This window comes from Carica papaya, chromosome 2 (assembly GCF_054855325.1).
Source record: "Carica papaya isolate Zhongbai chromosome 2, ASM5485532v1, whole genome shotgun sequence".
Lineage (NCBI taxonomy): Eukaryota > Viridiplantae > Streptophyta > Magnoliopsida > Brassicales > Caricaceae > Carica > Carica papaya.
Genome location: NC_142310.1, coordinates 31,834,953 through 31,859,859, shown reverse-complemented (window position 1 = coordinate 31,859,859; position 24,907 = coordinate 31,834,953). Strand labels below are relative to the sequence as shown.

The window sequence follows — 24,907 nt, the reverse complement described above, 5'->3', positions numbered from 1 at the left end:
AGCACTTCATCATCTCTTCTTATAATCTCCATGTTTAACCTTAACTCTTGCTCTTGCAGTCGTTGTTAGCCACTTTGTCTCCAATCTCGTTGTCTTAAAATTATAATTATAATTATAATTATAAGTGTTTGGATTAAATACCATTAAAGAAGAGTAAACAAAAAGAATACATCTACTCCTCTGCTGCCGGCAGATGGCTACCTTTATCTACACTTTCCTAAAATCCTTGTTGCAAAAAGCTTTCTAAGTGAATCTATCTCCCCTTCATAACATGGAATATTAGAGTGGGAAAGAATGAGGAAAAGAAACAAATGAAACTTTGGGTCAAACACTAATCAAATTGAATGCAATTTGAATGTAGAGTTCAATAATGAGGCGGAAGACATAAAAGCACTTGAAATGAGCGAGAGGAGAGTTAAGAATCTATTCAGTACATGCAAATATTTTTTAATTTTTATTTTTAAGCCGTATGTGTATTCATAAAAGCACGTGGAAGCTACCTACATATTATTTACAAACCGGTCTTTGCTTTAGGCATATATATAAGGCAGGGAACCGGCGGGGGGGGGGGGGGGGGGGAGGGAGGGGGAGGGAGGTGAAGAAGGAAATATTGAGCGACTATGAGTGAGGAAAAGGCAAATCCAAAGGCGCATCTTGTGTTCGTTCATGGTGCATCACATGGGGCGTGGTGCTGGTACAAGATCAGATCTTTTCTGGAGACCGCCGGCTACAGTGTGATCTGCCTGGACCTCGCCGGTGCCGGAATCGACCTTACTGATCCCAATACTGTTCTCACCTTCGAACAACACAACCGCCCTCTATTCGATTTCTTCTCTACTTTGCCGCCCGGCGAAAAGGTCACCTACGTGTATATATAGTCATACACTATGCACACTCGATGTATATATATATATATATATATATATATATCTCCTCATCTACGCCCTGGTTTATTGTTTTACAGGTGATAGTGGTAGCACACAGTGCAGCAGGTTCGTCCTTGACATATGCTCTTTGCAACTTCACTAACCAGATTTCCATGGCAATCTACGTTGCCGCTGGAATGGAAAAACCTGGATCCATCGATCACTCTGTAAGTTAATAATGAATTAATCCTTCTTAATCTTTACATTAATTATTACATCATGTGAAGATGCAGTGAGGGAGATTAACCTATTTACTTAGTTGAAGTTAATTTTACTAGATCGGGATATAAGTTATATATGAGGAGCAGTGAAATTAATCATTACTAGTTCAAATATATATATATATATATATGTGTGTGTGTGTGTGTGTGGAGGGACTGGGTTGGGGGATCTACCTTATCTTATAGACAGATATATCATATAGATAGCATGTTAAAGGCTGAAAAACGAAAGCCGTCAAAATAAAACCTTATCTCCTTATCGTTCTTGCATTTCGGATTTCTCAATGGATACTTGATGCTCTTATTAATGTACTTATAATTTAATGATAATTAAATGCTATTATTGCATTTCGGATTTTGAAAAGAAAAATATGTTTTATGATTTAATGAACAAAAGTTAAGCAGGTAATTATTACTATAATTTTCTTTTAAAAGAATCTATATATAAATATGAGTTTACTTATATTGTGTGGTTGTTATTATATATATATATACATATATATAGGTTAATTTATGGTATAGAAGGTTGCCGCCACTAACGGAGGTGTTCGACTGCACATATGCATTAGGTGAAGACCAACCCCCAACCAGTATCATCATGAAAAAAGAATATCAAAGGGTATATTACTACAACTTGAGCCCTTTAGAGGTGAGCATGCAATTGCACTGCCATTCATACATTTCACAAAATTAAATATATAACTAATGATTAGTTAATTAATTAAGTTGTTTGTATTATTAGTAGGTAATTAATTTAGTGAATAAATTAATTTATAGGACTCAACATTAGCCTCCATGCTGCTACGACCAACACCAGCAAGAGCATCTTTAAGAGATTTGGGTGAATCGAAAGAGGCAGAGCTTGTGCCTCGTGTGTTCATAAAGACACTGCAGGACCGAATCATTGATCCGAGCAAGCAAGATGAGATGATAAGAAAGTGGCCTCCTTCTCTGGTCTTCACTTTGGACAGCGATCACTCTCCTTTTTTCTCTGCACCCGAAGCTCTATTTAATTTTCTGCTACAGGTTATTGCTTCTCTCAAATCAGCTTAATTAAAATTATATAAAGACTATATCTTGACTGAATGACTATATTATGTATGTTATAAGAAATTATATTATTATTATTTTGCGCATATTCCATTGTACAAGTTCATATGTAAGAAAAATTGTATGACAATTGTATGTTGTTTTCTTTTTTTTATTTTATTTTCTTTGGTAACAACGATGAACATATGACTATATTTAATTATGAGGTTATATCTAGTTAATCATTTATTACCATAATAACATAATAGTTACAGTGCATGTCTCTACTTTCCTCGTCCAAGCTACAGCTTCTATAAACTCAACTTAGTAATAATAATTATTATATAAATGCCTCCTCCAACAATCGTTATATATATTTATTATGTTGAGAGAAGAGTGAAAATTTAACAATACAGTTTCCTTCTTCCAATTCTCTCGCCTCACAAAGGAGAATTATAAGAGATGATGTTTGTCACAATTGGGTGATGCAAGGCTCAACTTACTCAAAAGTGAAAAATATTAATCACGTTTTAGAGATTCTAAGTTCGAGAAGATTAATAAATTAAGCGGGTGTTAACTCATCCCGTAATATAACTTAGTTAATTGTGATTAACATGCTTACTCATTTATTTATTTATATTATGGTTATTCTTTTCTTTGTTACTACTTAATATTGCCTATATGATGATGAGTATGATGTGGTGCGTACATTTATCATGATATATTATTCGCAAAGCATAAGAAATAGAGAATCTAAAATACATCTAAATTTAATATTAAATTAAAAAAAAATAATTTTTCATTGTTTTATTTGACTTTTGTTTTCTAACAGCATAGTACTTTTTCAAACAATTTTTCGTCTATTTTGTTATTAGAAATTAAAATATATATAAGTTTTACCAAAGATTAAAAAAAATAAACATCTTTCGTTTTTATCTAAATTTAATGTTTGATTTAAAATCTCATTTAAATTCTACATTTAACTCTAACTCAGTAAATTAATTACTATTTAACTTAATAATTTATTTATCATTTTCTTTATAAGAAATTGTATTTTTGAATTAGATTATATTTTTTTATGCATAATTTGAAGATTATATGTATGGTGTTATTACTGATTTTATATATCACATATTTGATTAATATATGCATCATTAGCTCAAAAAAAAAAAAGTAATTCAACATAGTAACACCTTATGATATCCTCTATTGCTTGACGATAACTCTCTCCATAACTTGTAAATAAAAAAGGATAATCACCAATGAATTGTCTTTCCACCTTTTGACATCTAACACTTCCTCATCTCTTCTTTTAATCTCTATGACAGCTTAGTTTAACTTTTAAGTCTTACTTTTGCACTCTCTGTTATTTATTTTGTCTCTACACTTATTGTCTTAAAATTATAATTATAATTATTTTTTATTTTTTAATTTTCACTCTTTGTTTATCATGTACTTCACTGTCCTATCTTATATAATATTTTAACGCATTTATATTTTGTACACTTTGTTAGTATTACTACATCTGCATGATTTTACTGTTATGATTAATATTGTTAAAAAAAAATTATTCAAAAAATATACCTCTACTCCTCTACTCCCACCGGATAGCTACCTTTATCTACCATCCTTCTCTATGCTTTCATAAAGTCCTTGTTACGAAAAGCTTACTAACATGGATCATGAGTGGCAAAGAATGACGAAAAGAAGTAAATGAGACTTTGGGTCAAATACTAATAAAGTTAAATACAGTTTGAGTATAAACAAATCCTCAATATTGAGATGGAAAATAATAACACTTGAAATGAGCGAGGAGAGAGTTAAGGATTTATTCAGTACATGAAAATATTTTTTAATTTGTATTTTTTAAATTATATGTGCATTCATAAGAGATGTGTTTATATGTTTTGAATTAATTGAGACAAAAATAAAATAATTTTTTTAAAAATCTAAAAATTGCATTTAATTTTTTTTTAAATCATTATTCTCTTCATTTTCAACTATTTGTAAACGAAATAAGTATAAGTTTTAAAAAATAAATATAGAAAATATGTATGTAATTGAGGAACATATTTGATTTTTCAAGTGTTCTTGATGAGTTTTGACTAATTGCAAGTGAAACAGTTGCTGCATTTAATTATTGTATCTAGCTATTTCACATTTTTTAGCTCATCAGTTGCCATCAAAGGTATAATCTTCATAAACCGGTCTTTGCTTTAGATTTATGTCACAGGCAGAAAATATTGAGTGATTATGAGTGAGGAAAAGGAAAATCCAAGGTGCATCTTGTGTTCGTCCATGGTGCATGCCATGGCGCCTGGTGCTGGTAAAAGATCATATCTCTTCTGGAGACCGCCGGCTACAACGTCACCTGCCTGGATCTCGCCGGTGCCGGAATCGATTTTACCGATCCCAACACTGTTCTCACTTTCCAACAACACAACCGCCCTCTCTTCGATCTCTTCTCTACTTTGCTGCCCGGCGAAAAGTTCACCTACGTATATATATACATATACACTATAAACACTCAGTACATACATATACATATATATATTCATTTATTGTTTTGCAGGTGATAGTGGTAGCACACAGCGTATCAGGTTCGTCCTTGATATATGCTCTTTGCAACTTCACTAACCAGATTTCCATGGCAATCTACGTTGCCGCTGGAATGGAAAAACCTGGATCCATCGATCAATCTGTGAGTTAATAACGAATTAATCCTTCTTAATTTTTACATTAATTATTACATCAATGTGAAGATGCATTGAGGGAGATTAACCTATTTACTTGGTTGAAGTTAGTTTTACTAGATCGGATATAAAGTTATATATGAGGAGCAGTGAAATTAATCATTACTAGTTCAAATATATATATATATATGTATATATATATGGAGGTACTGTGCACGGGGAGTCTATCTTATCTTATATATGGATATATATCATAATGCATATCATCTTATAGGCTGAAAAAAGAAGCCGGAAAAGTCAAACCTAATGTCCAAACTGTTCATGCATTTCGGAATTTCTCAATGGCCACGTGATGCTGTTTCTGTAGTTGATATAATAATTAATACCAATAAATTATTTTTATTCTTATAATCATTATAGACATACATACATTTTTTATATGCATCTTAATATATCATAGTACAATTAACTCTATTTTCTTATCGCCATTTAAATATTAATCATACATAGATTATTCAAAACAAAAAAGGTGCATGATCTAATTTACATAATATATATTTATAACCTAATACAAAATATATAAATATTATTTCTTGGTACCAAACGTAATTTTTATCTCTCACACACTAACAGTGGAAACCATCGTAGAAAAGAAAAAATTACATAACAAACATGTAAATAAGGTGTTGCTTAAATATATAATTTTTACTTGCAATATTAAGATGCAAATTTTTATGGGATTGATCTAATTTTATTGGGATAATATTTGTTGACAAGGAGATTGCATATGAAAAGAATATTATTTTTTATAATTTAATGGACAAAGAGTTAACAGGTAATTATCACTACAAGTTAAAGAAAATATATATATATATATGTACGAATTCACTTATATTGTGTGATTGTATGTTGTATATGTATATAGGCTAATTTACGGTACAGTAGAAAGGAGGAAAATGCAGGAAGAAGGTTGGGGCCATCAATGGAAGTGTTTGACTATATATATGCATTAGGTGAAGACCAACCCCCCAACCGGGCTCATCATGAAGAAAGAATATCAACGGGAATATTACTATAATTTGAGCCCTCTAGAGGAGAGCATACAATGATTAGTGAATCAATTAATTAAGTAATCTGCATCATTAGTAGGTAATTAATTAGTAATAAATTAATTTATAGGACTCAACATTAGCCTCAATGCTGCTACGACCAGCAACAATAAGGGCATATTTAAGAGACTTGGCTGAATCAGAAGAGGCAGACCGTGTGCCTCGTGTGTTCATGAAGACATTGCAAGATCGAATGTTTGATCCGAGCAAGCAAGATGAGATAATAAGAAAATGGCCTCCTTCTCTGGTGTTCACTTTGGATAGCGATCACTCTCCTTTTTTCTCCGCACCCGAAGCTCTATTTAATTATATGCTCGAGGCTATCGCTTCTATCAAATTAATATAATTACTTTTTAACTGTCTGAGTATATCATGTAGGGTACTATTATGAATTTGTATTATTATTAATGTGTATATTTAAAAAAAAAATTGTATAATATAATTCTGTACTATTCTATTAATGTCTAAAAATAATCCACTACTTATGTAAGCAGTCCAAATTTTTGTCTTGGTTTCTCAACTGGATTAACTTTTTATGTCTCTCTTCCTAGGTTTTTTCACGATTCCCTCTTATATACCTTGAGCATATACTCGGATGCAAAAATAACATTTCCTCGTTTCTTTCAACTTATGCTAAAAACCAACACGACAGCAACCTATCATTTTTGCTCCTACGTACATGCTCTTGTATGTATATAAGTAATATATTAGTACCCTTGTTCTCAGCCTATACATGTACCCGAATGCATAGACGCAATCTTTTCTCTCACCGATAAATTTGCTGCGGTGGAAATATATCTGAGAATCTCCTTTGAGATGGAAAGCTACAAGAGTTTCTGTACCGGAGTTTATTTTCTTTGTCTGGCCTTGGCCATTTTTACTATTGGCTGTGCCAACGCTGAAAGTAATTAACTTTTTTTATACCCATCTTGCTCTTGAATACATAATAGCAAAATGAAGATTGATGTTAATGCTTGTATGGATGTTTTGTGTTTTTCAGATAAGACAGAGCCCAGGATAAATCCCAACTTGGGTCCAGTTTGGGGATGGAGAAGTGCCTATGAATGCATTTTAAACGTATATAATTATTTGCACCTCCTGTCAAATATATAATTAGATATGAGATTTTTGTTTGGTCGGTAAATTTTCCGTGTCTGCGTCTGTAGGTATCTAGGCATTGTACGAAAGAAGGATATGCACTGACACTGAGCGGGTTAATCGACGTGAACACATCAGAAGCGGCGGATTTTTGTGGAGGAGGATGCGCAGAGCATACCAGGGATGTGCTTAAATGTATTCATGATGTCAAACGAGATTTCTGGTTCGGCAACCGCGCCACCGTTGATGTTCTTTTCGATGCCATCGACGCCGGCTGCTCACCAAACTCTAAAGCAGGTTGATTAATGATGTTTTAGTATTTGCAGTGTTGAGTATTTTCATGTTACAGGTTTTAACATCATGGTGATCGAATTGCAGGTATCAGTACGGTGGGTTACAGTGGTGCGGGAAAGGTTTATACGTCTTTCGTATTGTCTTTCATAGCATCGCTGCTCTTGCTGTTTGCGTTGCAAGTCTGACAGATTTGCTTCAATGAAAAAGTTACATATATATATATATATATATATAAACATATATCATGTGTGTTTATCCTGTGAGAAATAAAGAGACTGCAACATACGTCTACACTGTGAATTACTTATTCTATTTTTCTAATAATAATATGACACTCAAAAAATTTTATCTGCGATGATAACTATCAGTCAATAGTTATTGCTGATGAAAGTACGTATAATCTTAAACAAAAATTTATGCCAAAGCCTCAAATTACCCTGATAAGTATAACGTTTATTTACTTTTAATCCATAAAACAATAAAATGGCCAAGGCGCAATCCTTGAGAGGCATGAAACCTGTATCGCACATTGCAAATCAGATCCAAACATTTTAAATTCAATGGCATAGCCCTTTTTTATATATCGCAGCGGACAACTTCCCAGGAAATGTTAAAAGCTGGTTTTATATATATATATATATAGCATATATTAATCAGCATTGACAGTCATAATACACATGCTACTTTAACAGAAGTCAATGAGGATTTTCGCATATGATTCATATCATTCAAGAAATCAAATAAGCTGAACCAAACTCTTGCCGTGGAATAAAAAGAAAACAAAACAAACAAACAAAAAAGAAAAGACAAGGGCATCAATTCCAAACAAGCAACTCCATAGTACTACCCAGCTACATATATTGCAATTATTAAACTTCAAGCCAATACAACGTAAACTGTTCTCTCCAAAAAAGAAAAAAGAAAAGAAAAGAGGAAACTGTGGATCATTAATACATCCGTAAGCTCATAGGTTTCAGAAGGCTGCATATTGAAATAACTCTCTCATGTCCCTGCATTCCTACGACCAACACGGGCAACAAAACCAGCTTTGATCGGAGCAACCGATCGTCCAGAACCGCACTGCAAGAATGTCATACAATCAATTAGCTCACAAAATAGAACCAGATAATAAATAAAATTAGATCCAAGCACACAACTGGAATACATCCCACCAATTGAACGACCATAATTATGAATCAATACACACAAATATAACCCTGAGGAAGAAAAACATCAGTATAATAGTTGCATAGCAAATGTTGTTACAAACAATTTTTATCAGACTCGAAAGCTGTCTTTCTGTTGGACTTGGAAAGAAAACATCACTATAAGCCCACCATAACAGAACACCCCCAAAAGCTACATACGATTTCTGTCTACTAAGAAACATGGGAAAGAAAAAAAAAATACATGACCATAAGAGCACAAATGCCACATTCATTGCACGACTCTAACCATGTACAACTATATTGCTAACCATTCTCTCCACCCCGCACCCTTGCCCCTCCCTGGTTGTCCCCTTGCTGGTGCAAACAAATACAAATTGTCCAATTTCAAGTAAACAAGATAGTAGCATTCATAAAAACTTTTGAATCCAAAATGTCTTCCTATTATGAGCATGAGTAGGCCGTCAACATATCTGTCAGATGACAATCTGACAATATAGGCAATTCTTCAACATCATAGGCCTTTGACCAACAATAATCAGTAAACCTAAATATCTAACACTGCTCAGATAAAAATTACCAATCGAAAAGGGCAAGGAACATGTTTTTCTTGTTTGCATCACTACAAGAGAAAAATAACAAATAGAATTGCTAGAATACTTTATTTAGTTTAGCTATATAAAGAAAGGATACACTGCCAGGTAGTTTCAGTTGTATCCTCAAAAAATAAGTAAACATTTGAACATAAAATAACAATTTATGATAATTACTAAATCATTTTGCCCCTCCTTTCTTTTTACTTTTCTAAGTTATGCCGCTTGTATACCTTCCATAATTCAGTAATAAATCACTGTTTTTTAAAATCATATAAGTTGAGATTAAGTCATAACAATAATAGCAGTCTGATTAAAATAAACACCACAATTAGGAACTTCAGCGAGAGTAAGAACAGAAGGTATCTTCCAGGAGATCTCAGAATAACACTTTCTCTATCATTATCAAGACATTCTGACAATGTAGGCAGTTGTCATGTCATCACAGACGTCCTTAGAAGACAATTTTTGGAAAAAAAATTAAATTATTAAAAACCCTCTCTTATAACAATGACAGAGAACACTTAGTGCTATCTGAATATCATATACAAGTATAACAACAGTCATATCTGAACAGTGAGAGGCATATAAATTTCCCCAATCAGGGGGAATGGGAAAGGATGATTTGTAAGCGAACCCTTGATGTTCAGCTGTCTTTATTTCCCTTTTTTTATTTTTTACCCAAATAAGGAAAAGGATTGTCTGTTTCCCCAGCTTTCTTTTCATTCTCCTTTAGTTCTCTCCAGTCCCAATCCACAGAATAAACCTTTCAAAAATTCGTCCTAACCCGTTGCTAAAACAAAAACCATAATGAATAATGTAAGATTCTGATTTAAGACCACAATATCCAATCAGCATGAAGGAAACGAAAGGGAATATAGCAGCACAAGGCATCCTTCCTAGAGGCCTCAGAACAGCACTTCGTCATTGTTAAGACATTCTGACAATGTAGGCATTTCTCAAGTCATCATAGGCCTCCACGTTAAAAGATTCTAATTAAAAGAAGAAACTACCAAGGACTCCATCTCATATTGATGATACCAATATCTTAACATTGCCCTTATGCTTTCAGAATAAATCTGAATAGTGAGAGGCAAAAGATTGTTACCTTCTCAAATCTGAGAAATTATTTATTTAGTTCCTTTCACTCCCTTCTCTTTCAACCCAATTTGGGGAAATAGGAAAATTTATTTTTACACAGGCCCTTTCCCTTTCCTCTTTTTTTATAATATCTTATCTAAGGAACAAAGATGTCCCTTTTCCTGGCTTTCCTTTCCTTTCCTTTTCCTTTCCTTTACTGATCTAAATCCATATGTTAGTTGAACCTTCCAAAATTTTAGATTACCTCATTGTCAAAACAGTCTCAAACAAGTGACTAAAACCAAGTGATCAAATACTACAGCAGTCTGATATAAACACCAGAATATAAAGATGCAGGAAACTTAAGTGACAATAGAAACGCAAGGCATCCTTTCAGAAGGCCTCAGAACAATACTTCTCTGTCATTTTCAAGACATTCTGACAATGTAGGCAATTGTCATGTCATCATAGGCCGCCTCAGAAAAAGATTTTAGAGAGAGAAAATCAGATAGCCAAGGACCCTCTCATATCTTAATGACATGAAATTCTATGATTATCTTTTATGCTTTCAGAAAATTTAATGCAAATATAACAGCTGTCGTATCTGGATAGCAAGAAGCATATAGACCGCTACCTTCTCACATCTGAGAAAGAAAAGTCGATTCTCTTTCGAGAGAATTGTGTCTGGACTTTTACACCCAAGGCAGATAACATACTCATCTGCAAACATAATGTGACAAAAAATAATATTAATAAGCGATAGAAAAACACAGTTCTGAGATTCAGTTATACAGTGACAAACGACATTAAAATGGCCCTAAAAGCTCAATACTTACTGACATATCGCCGTAGGATTCCTTCAAAATTTTTGGGAGCAAATCTCCCTTTGACAACCAATCTTTGCTGCCCGTCAAGTGATCCACTTGTACCCAGCTCAGCAAGCAAGAAAGCCATGACATGGTCTGGTTGCCGATGCATCCTACAAAATTACCAAATTAAGGAAAATGTAAGGGAGGAATTAAAGTTTCCCATCAAAAAATTAGTTAACAAATTAGCCAAAATATATAGCACCAGATAATAATCCGAAGTAACAGACCAGTGGCACTATGATCAATAAACTCAATTATGGCGAAAACTTTATTGAAGTTACTGTCACCAGTTTGTAAATAAGAACCAAAAAAACTATCGTATTACTAGCCTTTGGTAATCTATGCAAAAATACGGCAATGTATGTTCTCATATGGGTGTCAGCGGTCAAACCAAAAGACCTTTGAGATGAGCTAGTAAAGTCTAGGAAAAGGTAGTAATAAAAAAAAAATCATACTGCTTTGATAAGCAAAGGATTCACAAGCAAAAGCAAAATCCAGGATTAATATCTCCTGTTTACCATGATTTGCAAAAAGTTATTTAGTATTGAGAAACAGATAAGCAATATAATATTTATGAAAATAATTTAAACATACGTCTTGCACAGGTCCATGAAGTTCACGAAAACAGTCTTCTTTGTGCCCTCACGTAGGACCTGGGGAGGCCTCATAACAGTTCTACGCCTATCGCCTGCAAGCTCTGGGTTATTCTCCCGGAGAATATTAAAGACCCTACCCAGAAGCTGCAGGAGCCATATCATATAAGTAGTACACAGAATTGTTAGAGAAGAAATATTTAACATTAAAGTAGAGAAAACAAGAGAATACAACAGCTTCAAACATAAGGAAATCAGGAAAATATCGCAATTGCAATTCAGAAAGAAATGAAAGGAAAAGAATATAAATACCTCCTCATACTCATAATCACGGTCACTCCCATCCCAAGGGTATTGCTGTTGTGGGGAAACTCCACCTTCTTCATCCTCAGCAACATGCTCTGCACGATGCTATCAATTATAATGAAACTTCTGAATAATTTAATTGTCAATCTTAAGAACAATTCTTCTTACCATCCCCGTCTTCTCCTGCATCCAGACTCTCCTCGTTCAACAAGTTAGTTTCTACCTACAATAACAAACCAAGAATCCTCAATGTTAATTCCTTAGGAAAATACAAATGTTTTCCACATGAAGTACTAATTGAAAAACTATTCCTCTGTCTTAATTTGGGAAGCTTACAGGTTTCTTCTTCTTCTTTTTCAAACCAACGAAGGTACTTTCAAGTCCCTCAGAGACTGTATATAAAGAAAAAAAAAAAAGAAATACTGAAAAACAACAACTCTAAAAAAAGGAGTTCCTGACTATCTGGAACTGTCAAAGCAACATGGAAGGCCACAGGAATAGATAAGCATGAATTAATCTACTCACCTGACAAAGTTTCAGTTTTCTCAGCCAGCTTTTCCACAGAATCATCTGCAGGATCCTGTATTACAACCTTCTTCTTTTTCTTCTTTTTGGCAGGATCAAAAGGTGCAAGCTGGATTGAAGATACTTGTCAGGAAATTCAAGAAAACATCAAAACAAAATAGTATCACTTTCAATAATTATTCTTGAACAGTTAATAACATGAAACATGAATTCTAAAATACTGATTGAAATTAACAAAACCTCAAGAATCCCCGTTGGAAGTTAACATGACCAAAAGGAAATAAAATAACATATAAAACATACTTCTGACACCTCCTCCCTCGAGTCCATGGTAGCCTCGTCCGCCATGACTCCTACATATATAAAAAGACACCGCAAATCTCAATAATAACAAAAACTCATTTAAAAAATTAAGCTCATTTCCGTTGTGCACGTTGACTCTAATCTTTTTGTTATCACAGAACAGCATCATGCCTCTCAAAGGTTTATAAAACACCATCGAGGCAATACTAACATGCCAAAATTTTTCAAGAACACTGACCGGATCAAGTTAATGAAAAATGAGAATGGAAAAGATATCACAAGAACCAGAGAATCATCATTTATTCAATCCTGTGTATCGTGAAAGAATCGAGAAACAAGGTAGAAAATCAGAGGCAGTATTCTATAATTCTAGTAATCAAGCATGTAAAGAACATAATCCACAAATCGAATGCATATACAATTCCACTGAGGTATACGGTAGTGAGAAACCTTTGTGGGCGAGCTCAGACGTCCAAGGCTGAAGGCAGAGCAACGCGGCGGGCGTCGGTAAGTTTGAGAAAGAGCGGTGCGCTTGGTCAGGCGTTTGGGCTTCGACGGCGGAAAGAGTGGATAGAGCGAGTTTCAGTGGCGACGAGAAAGGGCTAGCTAACGGGCTCAGGGTTTAGGAGAAATGAACAGTTGAAAGATCGATTAGCAAGAAAGGAGTCACTCGCCCAGAGGATCTATACGACAACGTTTTCTTCCCCGCCACCTAGGGTTTAAACTGGGCTGAATACTTGCGTATCAAAGTTCCTGGGCCATGGCAGTTTCTGGATGGAGCTTTTAGGCCCGAATCTTAAACGAGTAGTACTATAGACTTCAAATCAATATGAATTAAAAATTAAACATAAAGTTTATTATATATAAGAACATTAAATTTGAGAAAGTTTAAGAAAATAATATTAAACATTTACTATTTCTTAATTTAATTTAATATAATTTATTTTTAATAAATTTATTACAAAATAAATGTGGTAATGATAGAAGATATTTATTTTAAAATAAATTTTATTTTGCGTTTTAAATTCCATCATATTTAGTCAATGAAATTTTTTATAAAAAAAAATTAGTTTAGAAAATGACTTTTAAAAAATGTTGCTTATATTTGTGCAAGTGATTCGAAATTCCACAAAATTTTATAAATATTAAAATATTCATTTATAAATTGTGGAAAAAGTAATTATGCATAACAAAAATTATTTGCTAAAGCTAAATATTATTCGAAGAATTGAGATAAAACTCGAAAAATTTAGAATTTATTTTAACTCATACAACTTTTCGTTCAATTCTTTAAAAATCATTGAATTTTATTTTCATTTTTTCACAATATCACAAAAAATATTTAGAATAAATTCAGTCATATTTTCATGTTTGAAACATTTTTTATTTTTTATTATTCTTCGAAATTTGACACATATATGTCTGTATTTGGTCAAATCAAGTTTGCTGTTATCTAGGTAGACTTTTGTGACATTTGACTATTCCTCATGGCATGTGGAATTTTCCTCTCTTTTAGCTTCTGTATGTATATCTATCTTCTTTTTTTTTAGCGGTATCTTACAAATAAGTAGGTATTACAATTTTTTTGGGCAATGTAAAAATTTATTTTTATAGATATGCGCTACCATAATTTTTTTATTTAATATAATATAATGTATATATTTTGTGCTAAATAATAGTTTTAATATGAACAAAAAAGTTGAATAAAATTTGTTACTTTGCTACCATAATTTCTTAACTTATGTATACTTTTGACATTTCCCATAAGTTTCTTTATTTTGTTGTTTTCTGATTGTCTCTGTAATTGTATTTCTAAGACATCCCCACTTGCGAGGGGAATGAAAGTGGCTCAACTCAAGTGTACTGTAACGACCCCGAAAATTCAAAAAGAAATATATAATAATTTAAATATAGAAATAAAATAAAAAGTTAAGATTTACATCGCTTACACAATAACTTAAAAGTACTAAATAAATATAACGGAATGAATTTTCTGAAAAAAAATACGAGAGATGAGAAAAACAAATGAAAAAATATAAAGTATCTAATATCTACTCGCAGTCTTTTTGCGGATCGAGTTCAGGAATCAGGTCCTCTTGATCTAAAATAATTAAATAAGGAATGAGCTACACTAGCGCAATAAAGACATCACACTATATCACCGGTACAGAAGTAAATGTTGGTAGAAAATTAAAACAACCAATTGAGGAGTAAATTTAATGCAATACATTTAGTTAAAATAAAACCATTTAACATTTTACTTACCATTAAGGAATTTATGAAAATAAATTATAGAAACAATAATATCATACAGATTATGACTTCATGTACGACCAGCAACATAAAACATATCATAAATTCACATTTATTAACGATAAACAAAATCGTAACCGTTTCTCGTTTTATCAGCCTACTAGTATCTATGGGAATCCATAGGGGTGTCCCTGCTATACGTGAACTCTTTCCCTTAACAGTCTTAATTACATAGTCGATCCCATACCCCATCCGGTATGAGTGTCAAGACATTAAACTTCAATACTCCGCCCGGTATGAGGGTGAAGCGAGCCATTCCTATACCCCGTCTGGTGTGAGACAACATTCACGGTAGGGTTCCCTATGAATCCGGTCCATCCACCATCTCCCAAGATATCTAGTGAGACTATTATTTTATCTATTTATCAGATCACACCCCTTTCATGTTTTTCCTTAGTCTCCGTTACTAAATCAAACATAAATACATAAACAAGTAAACATGCATCCGACAATGCAATCATATCTTAGATCCAAAAATCAAACAGTGGTTAAGTAAGGCAGTAATACATACATTTAAATCATATAATATATAAACTAGAAACCATCATGCTTTTAGACTGCAAGATTAATCAACAGAAATCAACAGATAACAATGTCCGGTTCGGGCTCCATTAGCAATCCGTAATTAATTATGTACATCTATTTAATTTGTACAAAATACAGTATCATGATTTATTCAAACTTCAATTCTATGATAGGAAATATGATGAGGGGTCCTTACTTGATTTGACGTCGAAAAGCTAAATGGCTTACAGCGCCTACAAGCGGTCTCTAGGTTCCTTAAAGTTTTCTTCGAGAATTGAAACGCGCTTACGATACCTAAAAATGTCCCAAATAACCAAAAAATGAGACCCAGGGCCTACTCAGCCAATTTTAAAAATTCGACACGACAGCTCCGCCATGTTCTGGTGATGCGGCAGCGATCCGCCTTATGTTGGCTGTTTTTGATCGTTTTTGGCCGAATTCAACCAAACTTGTATCAGTTCCTGTGAGAAAACACACTTAGGGCCATCGGTTGGCCGAAAAAACATAAAAAATCGAAACTCACCATGGCAGGGTTCTCCGGTGCGGCGGCTCCTCCGACTCACGTTGCGGTTGGGCGTTTTACTCTGGTCAACATGTAAAGAAGAAAACGGTGATCACAATGGTGGAAAAATTACGCGAAACGGGAATCGGAAAGGGCCTCATCAGAGACGGTTTGTGAAATTTCTTGTGGCAGCGCCGCTGAGCTTCGGCAGCATTTTTCGGCCAATTGGCTGGTTTATTCACTCCGATTTGGCCATGAGTGGGTTTAAAATTGAATTTCGTGTAAGAAATTTTTTTTTTACCTTTTTTGGAAGTCAAAAAAGGTTCTGGTGCGTCGGCGGGTGGCGGCGGTTGGCTCCCCGGTGGCTAGGCTGTCTTCTCCAGTGAGGGGCTCTGACGGTTAAGGTTAGCGTTTGGGTGCGTATGGGGTTATTTATACCAATCCGCTTTTGATCTGGGTTGTCCATCGCTTTTGATCTGGGCTGTCCATCGCTTTTGATCTGGACCGTCCGATTGCGATTAAATAGGGAGTGGATCTGAACCATTCATTGTGATTCAATTTGGACTGTCCGTGCACGATTCAACTTGAGTTGTCCGTGCGCGATCCAATCTGAGTCGTCCGTGCGCGATTTCAATCTGGGTCGTCCGTGCGCGCGTGAATGGACCTCAGCCGTTCGATCGCACGCACGCGGATCACCCACGTGGCTCCTCCCCCTCCCTCCCCCCCCCCATGGCCTCCTGCGTCAGCGCCTCTGCCACCTGGCGCGTCCTGGTTGGTTGGGGCTATTGACCGGGCATCTGACGTGGCGTAATTTTTTTAAATTGTATTTTGACCTCCGGTTTTTTATTTTTCTTTCAAAAATACCATCAGAACCCAAATTTTTATCCATTTTTTTCAAAATTATTTTCAATTAAATCATTAACTAATTTTTCACCCTTTTTATTACTATTATTATTATTAAAATAAAATAAAATAATTTTAATTTAATTAATAAATAATTATATATATATATAAATTAAAAAATTAAATGTTGGGTGTTACATGTACTGTACTAGTGTTCTTTAAATTGATCAAATTTATTTTATGGTTTTATATATGAATAAATAAATTATTTATAGTGATTTTTTTTAATTAATAATTTGTGTTATTTAAGTAGAATTGTACATTTGGCATGTGTTCTCTTTAAAACATTTAATTGTGTTATTTTTTATTAATAGGTTGATTTTATTATTATTAGCATAAAAGTCCAACATAATTATTAAAATTTAAGAATTTCTGCTTCGAAAAATTATAATATTAATTTTTTTAAAACTTTACTTTTGACATTTTCTTTTTTCGAATTATCATAAATTGATCGGAATATTATATATATGTTTTATAGTTACGCAATCTAAAATAATAGTAGAAATACTACCGAATTCGATTCGATACATATTTTATAAAAGATGAACTTGATTTGACTATTAAAAAAAAAAAATTGAACTTGATTCATTACATTATATATAATGTTATATATTATACATATATGTACTAATATAATACATTTGTATAAATAATAAAATATATTATCGGCAGGAAAAATTAGTTAATAAAAAAATTTTAATTTAAATTATTATTTATATATTAATATTAAAAGATAATAATTAATTAGTTAGTTTTTTAGTTTTACCAACATTAAAATTGTTAATGACGATGACAACTACGTACATTGACAGCAATGAGTGACCGACAACGAGTAATGAAAGAAGGTGTCTTCTGGGTGGCAGATAGTAGCATGTGACGAATGGTGGGCAGAGAACGGTGATCCACCAGCAAGGGAGGCGTTGAGCAGCGGAAGGTGGGTAAGGACGGTAAAGGGCAGGTAGTAGGTAGCATATGTGGGGGGACATAGGGTGATTAGCAGACCACAGAGAGCGGGCAATGCACGGCGGCCGCCTAATGGTGAGCGGTGGGGATGGAGGATAGTGGAAGGTGGGTAAAGCGACCGGGAACAAGCGGTCCCTTTCGATTTCGATTTTATTTTTCGATCCCTAGAAAAGAGTGGAAGAAAGATTGTCTTTTTGTAAAAGGAAGACGAGGGCGCGCAGCTGATGCTCACATGAACCATGCTTCACCATGGATGGCGGTCTTAATTTTAGAAAATGACCAAAACAGAATATGCAACAAAGACAAAGACAAATATTTTCCTTTATATAAAAAATTATCTAAGAAAACAAGATGTATCTTTTCTTGGCTTTCCTTTCCTGTACTGATCTAAAATTTTATATTTTACCTCAATTGTCAAAACAGTATGATATAAACACCAGAATGTAGAGATGCAGGAAAGTTTGAAGTGAGAAGGCCTCAGAACAATATTTCTCTGTCATTTTAAAGACATTCTGACGATGTAGGCAATGTCATGCCATCACAGGCCTCCTCAAAAAAGGATTTTAGAGAGAGAAAGTTTTAAGAAAATTTAAAAAAGTTACTATCAAACATTTACTATTTCTTAATTTAATTTATTTTTAATAAATTTATTATAAAATAAAATAAATGAGGTAAGATGAGTTACATAACGATAGAAGATATTTATTTCAAAATAAATTTTATGGAAAACTTAATAATATTTTGCCTTTTGAATTGCAGTCTATTTCATCGATGAATTTTTTTTTAAAAAAAATTAGTTTAGAAAATGACTTTTAAAAAATGTTGCTTAATTGTGCGAGTATAAATATTAAAATAATTCATTTATAAATTGTAAAAAATGTAATTATATATAACAAAAATTATTTAGTAAAGATAAGTATTAATCAAAGATTTGAGACAAAACCCATGAAAACTGGAGTCCAGCTATGTTTGTGTTTGGTCGAATATGGAGGATTTTCAGAAGGATGAAAATCAGATCGCGAGATTTAGGCGAGGAACATCAGCTCCCAAATTTTCTGTAATAGGAACGGAGGAAGATCAGTCATGAATCTCTGATCGTTGACAAGTAGATTTTCAGAGCGGATAAACTGTATCTTAACAGGCTCCTCTCGCCTATAAAAAGGAGGAGCCTGGAAAGCAGAAAAGATATGGTTTGTGCGGGAGGCAGAGAGAGAGAGAAGACGGAGAGAAGAAGAAAAATGAAAAAAAAAAAAAAATGAAGGAGAAGAAAAATGCAGGGATTTTTGTATATAATATATAATATTAATATATATATATATATATATATATGAAGTTTGAGTGACGGCCAAGTGAAAAAAGAAAGGACTCGTCACGTCTCCACATCAATGACGTTACCGATTACGTCATCAACTTGGCCTTTTTCAGGAGCAAGTGAAATTTAATTTTGCTTTGGATGATGATGCCTCCCTCCTCAAGTTCTGCAATTCCGATTCTTTTTGTTGTGGATTTAACTATTAGGTAGATTATTTTGCACGTGAATTTTATTCAAAATTTATTACGTAATTTTTTTTTTAATACTAAATAATTATTTTTTTAATAATTATTTTAATTTACATAATTAATTATATTTCTATTTAAAATTCAACAAAATTATATTATTATAATTTAAATTAATTTTTATAACATTTGACTATTCCTCGTGACAAGTAACAATACTTAGAAAGAAGTGGGTTTTACAAATTTATGTTGGGTAATGTAAAATTTTATTTTTATGAATATACTTTTTCATAATTTTTTGATATAATATATATATATATATATGTTGGTAATAAATAAAAGTTCAAATTAAAATCTCTGATACGAACAAAAAGCTAATTATTGTTACTTGGCTACCATAATTTTTTTGGCTTATGACATTTGCCTAGAATTTTCTTTATTTCGTTTGCTTTCACATTTTCCCTTGCAAGGGGAATCGGATTGGCTCAACTCTGTTGTATTTGTACTAAACCAATTTAGGACGGACGCCTGAGCTGGTCCTTTTTTAAATTAATTAAATTTATTTTATAGTTTTATATATGAATAAATAAATTATTTAAAATAATCTTGACCGCCACCTAAAAAGCTATTACTTTAACTATCAATTCAATGATTATTTTTTAAGATTAATGTATTTTATGTGTGTTTTATATAAAAGTTTGATTGTATTATTATTAATGTACAAATACAATATAATTGTTGAAATTTCAGAATTTTTATTCAGAAAAAAATTTAAAAACTTTACTTTAATATTTTCTTCTACTACTTTTTTTCTTTTAATTTCATCATAAATTTACTAGAATATTATATAAATGTTTGTGTGTGTTTTGTAGTCAGGTATGCCAAAACAATAATAGAGATGACACCAGCTCTAATTCTAAGACAGGTTTTATAAAAGATGAAATTGACTCGGTTATAAAAGTAAAAAAAAAAAAAATTCAAACTCATTTTGATTATGACAACTTTATAAAATATTATATACTTAGTTTTGTACGAGTTTCAGGTTAAAACTGATTTGCCTTGTCGTGCATATATAAATTTAAATATTTTGATATATTAAAATATACTTAATAAATTGGATATGGTATATGATCCGGTTTAAATAGTTCTTTCATTTCAAGGATGTATTTGTCAACAGCGATAATTTTTCCTGTGAATTTAAAAGTGTTGTTAAAATAGTTATTGAATAAAAATATTTTTAATAAAAAATTATTAGATATTTAATTAAAATAACTGTTGATATTAAAATTAGAATATCGATATGAAATATTGGGTAATAATTTGGAGATTTAAGGTGGAACGATGTGATCCTGTAACGATCCCAGAAATTTCAAAAGAAATAAATTATAAATTTAGTGCGGAAGCGATGTAAATAGTTAAAGTTTGCATTCCTTATATAATAACTGAAAGTACTAAATAGAGCTTACGAGAATAACTCTTATGAAAAAATAATTAATAACCAAAGAAATAAATTAAAAGTAAACAACTGAACGTGCTACTCGCAATCTTCTTGTGGATCGGGCTTTGGATCTTGATCCTCTTGATCTGAAATGGTTAATGAAAAAATGAACTACACTAGTTTAGTAAGAATATTACGCTACTCACCGATATAGAAATGAAGGTTGGTAAAAATCATAAACACAACTAATTGAGCTCTTAATTTAGTAAAATCGTTTATCATAAATAAAATCATTTACCGTCTACTTACCGTAGCGAGATTTACAAAAATAATCTATAGAGGCAATGATATAACACATAGTATAATTTCATATGCAATCGATTGGAATAAACATTTTCTCTTTTATCAGCCTACTGGTATTAATGATGGTCCATAAAAATGTCCCCACAGCGCGTGAACAATTTCCTTTAACATTTCTAATTAACGGACCGTCTCCATACCTCATTCAGTATAAGCGCAAAATTACTAAATCTCGATACCCCGTCCGGTATGAGGGTAAAACGAACTATCCCCATACCCCGTCCAGTATGAGTATAAAATTACTAAATCTCAATATTCTGTCGGGTATAAGGGTGAAACGGGCCGTCCCCATACCCCGTCCGATATAAGCTCCAAATTACCAAACCTTGATACCCCGTCCGGTATGAAGCAACGTTCACGGTAGGTTTCCCTATGTATACGGTTCGTTCACCATCTCACACGATATCTAGTAAGGCTAATGTTTCATCCATTCACTTAATCAAACAGTTTCTCGACTTCCTTTAATTTTCAACTTCTCAATTCAACCATAATCACATGAAGCAAGCAATACGTGCATTCAAACTATAAGATCAATCAATCCAGTATTATCATGCATTCAAACTATAAAATAATTCAATAGAATCAATACTGAATAATTTTCAGTTCTGACTCCATTAGTGACCTCTAATTAATTATGAATATTTTTTAAATTGTACAAAATACCACATCATTTGTAATTAAATTTTAATTCCATAACAGAGAATAAGGTGAGCGATTCTTACTCAAATTGATGTCCAAAATGCTAAACTTGTTGGCTGCGCCTACTGGCGATTTTCGGGTTTCCTGAAATTTTCTCCGAGGATTAAAACACACTTCAATGACCTAAAAATATCCCAAAAATCAAAATCAATGTTAGGACCCCTTTTTTTGGCCGATTTTAGAATTCCGGCACCGGCGGCTCTGCTATGCTCCAGCGATGGCACCGCCGTCCGCAGCGACAGTTTACATCGGCTTGGCAGTTTTTGGCCATTTTTGTCAAAATTCAGCCGACTTTGTATCAATCCCTACGAGAAAATACGTTAAGGGGAATCGGTTGGTCAAAAAATATTAAAAAATCGAAACTCATCGGCGGCAGGATTCTCCGGTGCGATGGCTCCTCTGGCTCACCTTTGCGGTTGGGTGTTTTGCTTTGCTCAACCTGTAGAGAAGGAAACGGTAATTATAATGGTGGAAGAATTACGCAGAAAGGAAATCAAGAAGGGCCTCATCGGAGGTAATTTTTATAATTTTTTGCAGCAGCACCATCGGGATTTGCCCGCGATTTTTGGCCAATCTAACGGTCCTTTTGCTCCAATTTGGCCATGGGGGTATTTAAAATCGAATTACGAGTAAAGGATAAAATTTTTACCTTTTTTAGTGGTCGGAAGTGGTTCCGACGCGGCAACCGCCGACTTCCCTTCCGGTGGCTGGGTCTTTTTCTCCGGCAGGGGGCTTTGGCGGCTAGGGTTGGGGTTTGACGTGAAGAGAGTTATTTATATCCGTCCCATTTTAATCTGGGTTGTCAATTGCGTTTGATGTGGACCATCCAATCGCGATTAAATCGAAAATGAATCTTGACTGTTCATCACGATTTAATCTGAGTCATCTGATTGCGTTTAAATAAAAAATGGATCTGGACCATTCATCGCATTTAAATTTGACTGTCCAATTGCGTCTGGGGAGGGACAGTTCCAGACCGTCCGTGCGTGCTGGAACAAATTTATACCATCCGATCACGGACATGCGGATCGCCCACGTGGAACAGCATCTGTTTCCCTTACCAGGCAGTGCACTCCAGTTCGTCGGGGCTGCTGACTGGGCGTCATACGTGGCATAATTTTTTTAAATTACGTTCCGACCTCCAATTTTTGAATTTTCTTTCAAAAATACTCACAGAACCCAAATTTTCACCCATTTTTCTCAAAATTATTTTCAATTTCATCCTCCACTTAATTTTCTTCATTTTTACATTATGTTAATAATTTAAAAAAATTTGAAAAATTAAAATTAAAATTTATACATTAAATAAAAATTCAAAAACTCAAAAATTGTATTTACACACTAATTTTAAATATTTCTTAAAATTAATTGAGGGCATTACAAATCTGACTTGGTGCTTACTACCTCGCATCAACGGCAGGTGAACAGGGTTTGAATGCAATGCCGGTGGAAGGAGCTTCGAAAATAGGGATGATGGAAACCAGACCTGGTGCGACCCGACTTGCGTTCTAGTGTGCAACCCAGCCGAGACGATTCAGGTGTTGGTTTGTGGAGGACGAGTTGATGATGGAGGCAACGCAGGTTGAAGGTAAGCTGGTAATAGAGGCGGCTTTCCCCTGTTCTGGTGCAACCCGATCGGAGTCCTAAACCCTTCTCCGAGCTGGTGTGGAAAAATCAGTTTTTGAATATGAAAATATGGTAGACGCTGTGATTGGGTATGAGTCCTATGGAATGGGTAGAGAGGTGGTGAACCTTGGGCAAATAACAAGCGAGAAAAAGCATACCACACACCTTAGGAAATCTCCTCCACCGTAGGGAGCACTGAATGTAAAAACCTCCTTTAGAGATAAACTTATCAATATTCATTAGGATGTTAATAGCCGAGATAAAATTGAGATCATGGACGGGGATGTTAAAGTTGATATAAAGAATGAAATACTGAGAATAAGTTTTTTTAATAAGGTGTACAACTTTGTAGCACAAAATATGAAACTTACAATGATTATTCGACTGCTTGGGAAGTCGATTGTGTATAAAGCACTTTGGTCAAAACTTCATAGCCTGTGAAAGCCTAATGATCGACTACACTTAATTGACCTAGATAATGATTACTACATGGTCAAGTTCCACTCGACAGATGACTACCTGCATGTTTTTACGGATGGCTCGTGGGTTATATACGACCACTACCTCACGGTGCAACCCTGGTCCCTCAATTTCTCTACTGCAAATTCGGATGTCACTAATATGGTGGCCTGGGTTCGATTTCCTAATCTCCCTATCCACTACTACCATAAGAATGTGCTTAGAGCTATCTCCAGGGTGATAAGGAATGTGTTTCGCATTGACTACAATATTAAATCCACTGAACGGGGTAAGTTTGCTCGGTTGGCAGTTGGAATTGATCTGACCAAACCACTCATCTCTAAGTTCATACTGGACACACACCTACAGAGAGTGGAATATGAGGGCTTGCCTACTATATGCTTCGATTGCATAGTATATGAACACCTCAAAGACTAGTGTAATAAAAATGTTGAGACAAATTATGAGTCAGTCAAGAGTGAAAGCACAGGTCCCGGTGAATAGGATAATGTGGCAATGCTAGATGAAAATTATGGTCCCTGAATGCAAGTCCAACGCAAGGGGAGGAAAATTAAAAGGAATGGCCCTGTTTGGCAGACAAAGGCTCAAGTATTATAAGAGAGAATAATAAGAATAGATCAAAGACATGGAAGGAGCTTTAGAAAGACCAAATTGACTGGTGGTAAAAACCCCTAAATAGGTGGGGGTCTCAAATGAGGGACAACCCTAAAGGAACAAAGGAAAAACATCAGTGATAGAAGACAGTGATCAAAAGATGATGGATGCCCTCACTAAAATCATGGGTTCTATCCTGCTG

General features: G+C 33.8%; 4 protein-coding genes and 3 non-coding genes across 8 annotated transcripts; 3 read left to right on the top strand and 4 right to left on the bottom strand.

Moving 5' to 3' along the window:
- Positions 1–565: 565 nt before the first annotated feature.
- On the top strand, positions 566–2,351 carry LOC110823794 (pFDCC methylesterase MES16-like). 2 transcript variants are annotated; one of them, XM_022054271.2, is made up of 4 exons: positions 566–857; positions 965–1,093; positions 1,653–1,766; positions 1,925–2,351. In XM_022054271.2, the coding sequence occupies exons 1-4, from the start codon at positions 621–623 to the stop codon at positions 2,198–2,200; spliced, it is 756 nt and encodes a 251-aa protein (XP_021909963.2). In that variant the 5' UTR covers positions 566–620; the 3' UTR covers positions 2,201–2,351. The 2 variants fall into 2 exon arrangements, with proteins under 2 accessions (XP_021909963.2, XP_021909962.2); XM_022054270.2 differs by having other exon boundaries at positions 570–857; positions 1,653–1,796.
- Positions 2,352–4,507: 2,156 nt separating this feature from the next.
- LOC110823673 (uncharacterized) lies at positions 4,508–7,747 on the top strand. Its single transcript, XM_022054110.2, has 6 exons — positions 4,508–4,674; positions 4,749–4,877; positions 6,705–6,882; positions 6,979–7,055; positions 7,145–7,373; positions 7,455–7,747. Exons 2-6 carry the CDS (start codon positions 4,824–4,826, stop codon positions 7,553–7,555), a joined length of 639 nt encoding a protein of 212 aa, XP_021909802.1. The 5' UTR covers positions 4,508–4,674; positions 4,749–4,823; the 3' UTR covers positions 7,556–7,747.
- Positions 7,748–8,189: 442 nt separating this feature from the next.
- On the bottom strand, positions 8,190–13,477 carry LOC110823854 (eukaryotic translation initiation factor 2 subunit beta). The gene is made up of 10 exons (XM_022054347.2): positions 13,256–13,477; positions 12,806–12,855; positions 12,503–12,611; positions 12,314–12,369; positions 12,146–12,200; positions 11,984–12,072; positions 11,673–11,818; positions 11,046–11,188; positions 10,844–10,929; positions 8,190–8,450 (listed from the first exon to the last, which is right to left on the bottom strand). The coding sequence occupies exons 2-10, from the start codon at positions 12,848–12,850 to the stop codon at positions 8,373–8,375; spliced, it is 807 nt and encodes a 268-aa protein (XP_021910039.1). The 5' UTR covers positions 12,851–12,855; positions 13,256–13,477; the 3' UTR covers positions 8,190–8,372.
- Positions 10,031–10,108, bottom strand: LOC148268969 (small nucleolar RNA SNORD34). Its single transcript, XR_015817460.1, has one exon. It is a non-coding gene; the product is annotated as a small nucleolar RNA SNORD34 (small nucleolar RNA).
- On the bottom strand, positions 10,606–10,686 carry LOC148268968 (small nucleolar RNA SNORD34). Its single transcript, XR_015817459.1, has one exon. It is a non-coding gene; the product is annotated as a small nucleolar RNA SNORD34 (small nucleolar RNA).
- A 5,004-nt stretch (positions 13,478–18,481) lies between the features above and the next one.
- LOC148268967 (small nucleolar RNA SNORD34) lies at positions 18,482–18,561 on the bottom strand. Its single transcript, XR_015817461.1, has one exon. It is a non-coding gene; the product is annotated as a small nucleolar RNA SNORD34 (small nucleolar RNA).
- Positions 18,562–23,571: 5,010 nt separating this feature from the next.
- Positions 23,572–24,528, top strand: LOC148268966 (uncharacterized). The gene is made up of 2 exons (XM_088212277.1): positions 23,572–23,593; positions 24,107–24,528. The coding sequence occupies exons 1-2, from the start codon at positions 23,572–23,574 to the stop codon at positions 24,526–24,528; spliced, it is 444 nt and encodes a 147-aa protein (XP_088068403.1).
- The last annotated feature ends 379 nt before the right edge of the window (positions 24,529–24,907 follow it).

What these genes read in the sequence shown, in the direction of transcription:
- LOC110823673 (XM_022054110.2), top strand. Translation starts at nt 4,824, where the DNA reads ATGGCAATCTACGTTGCCGCTGGAATGGAAAAACCTGGATCCATCGAT. An exon ending in TGGCTGTGCCAACGCTGAAA is followed by an intron (nt 6,883 to 6,978) that starts GTAATTAACTTT and finishes TGTGTTTTTCAG; the next exon opens with ATAAGACAGAGCCCAGGATA. An exon ending in CTCACCAAACTCTAAAGCAG is followed by an intron (nt 7,374 to 7,454) that starts GTTGATTAATGA and finishes ATCGAATTGCAG; the next exon opens with GTATCAGTACGGTGGGTTAC.
- LOC110823854 (XM_022054347.2), bottom strand. Translation starts at nt 12,850, where the DNA reads ATGGCGGACGAGGCTACCATGGACTCGAGGGAGGAGGTGTCAGAA. An exon ending in TGCAGGAGAAGACGGGGATG is followed by an intron (nt 12,073 to 12,145) that starts GTAAGAAGAATT and finishes AGCATCGTGCAG; the next exon opens with AGCATGTTGCTGAGGATGAA. An exon ending in GTGATTATGAGTATGAGGAG is followed by an intron (nt 11,819 to 11,983) that starts GTATTTATATTC and finishes TGGCTCCTGCAG; the next exon opens with CTTCTGGGTAGGGTCTTTAA.
- LOC148268966 (XM_088212277.1), top strand. Translation starts at nt 23,572, where the DNA reads ATGGAGGCAACGCAGGTTGAAG. An exon ending in GGAGGCAACGCAGGTTGAAG is followed by an intron (nt 23,594 to 24,106) that starts GTAAGCTGGTAA and finishes TAATTGACCTAG; the next exon opens with ATAATGATTACTACATGGTC.
- LOC110823794 (XM_022054270.2), top strand. Translation starts at nt 621, where the DNA reads ATGAGTGAGGAAAAGGCAAATCCAAAGGCGCATCTTGTGTTCGTTCAT. An exon ending in CTTTGCCGCCCGGCGAAAAG is followed by an intron (nt 858 to 964) that starts GTCACCTACGTG and finishes ATTGTTTTACAG; the next exon opens with GTGATAGTGGTAGCACACAG. An exon ending in ACAACTTGAGCCCTTTAGAG is followed by an intron (nt 1,797 to 1,924) that starts GTGAGCATGCAA and finishes ATTAATTTATAG; the next exon opens with GACTCAACATTAGCCTCCAT.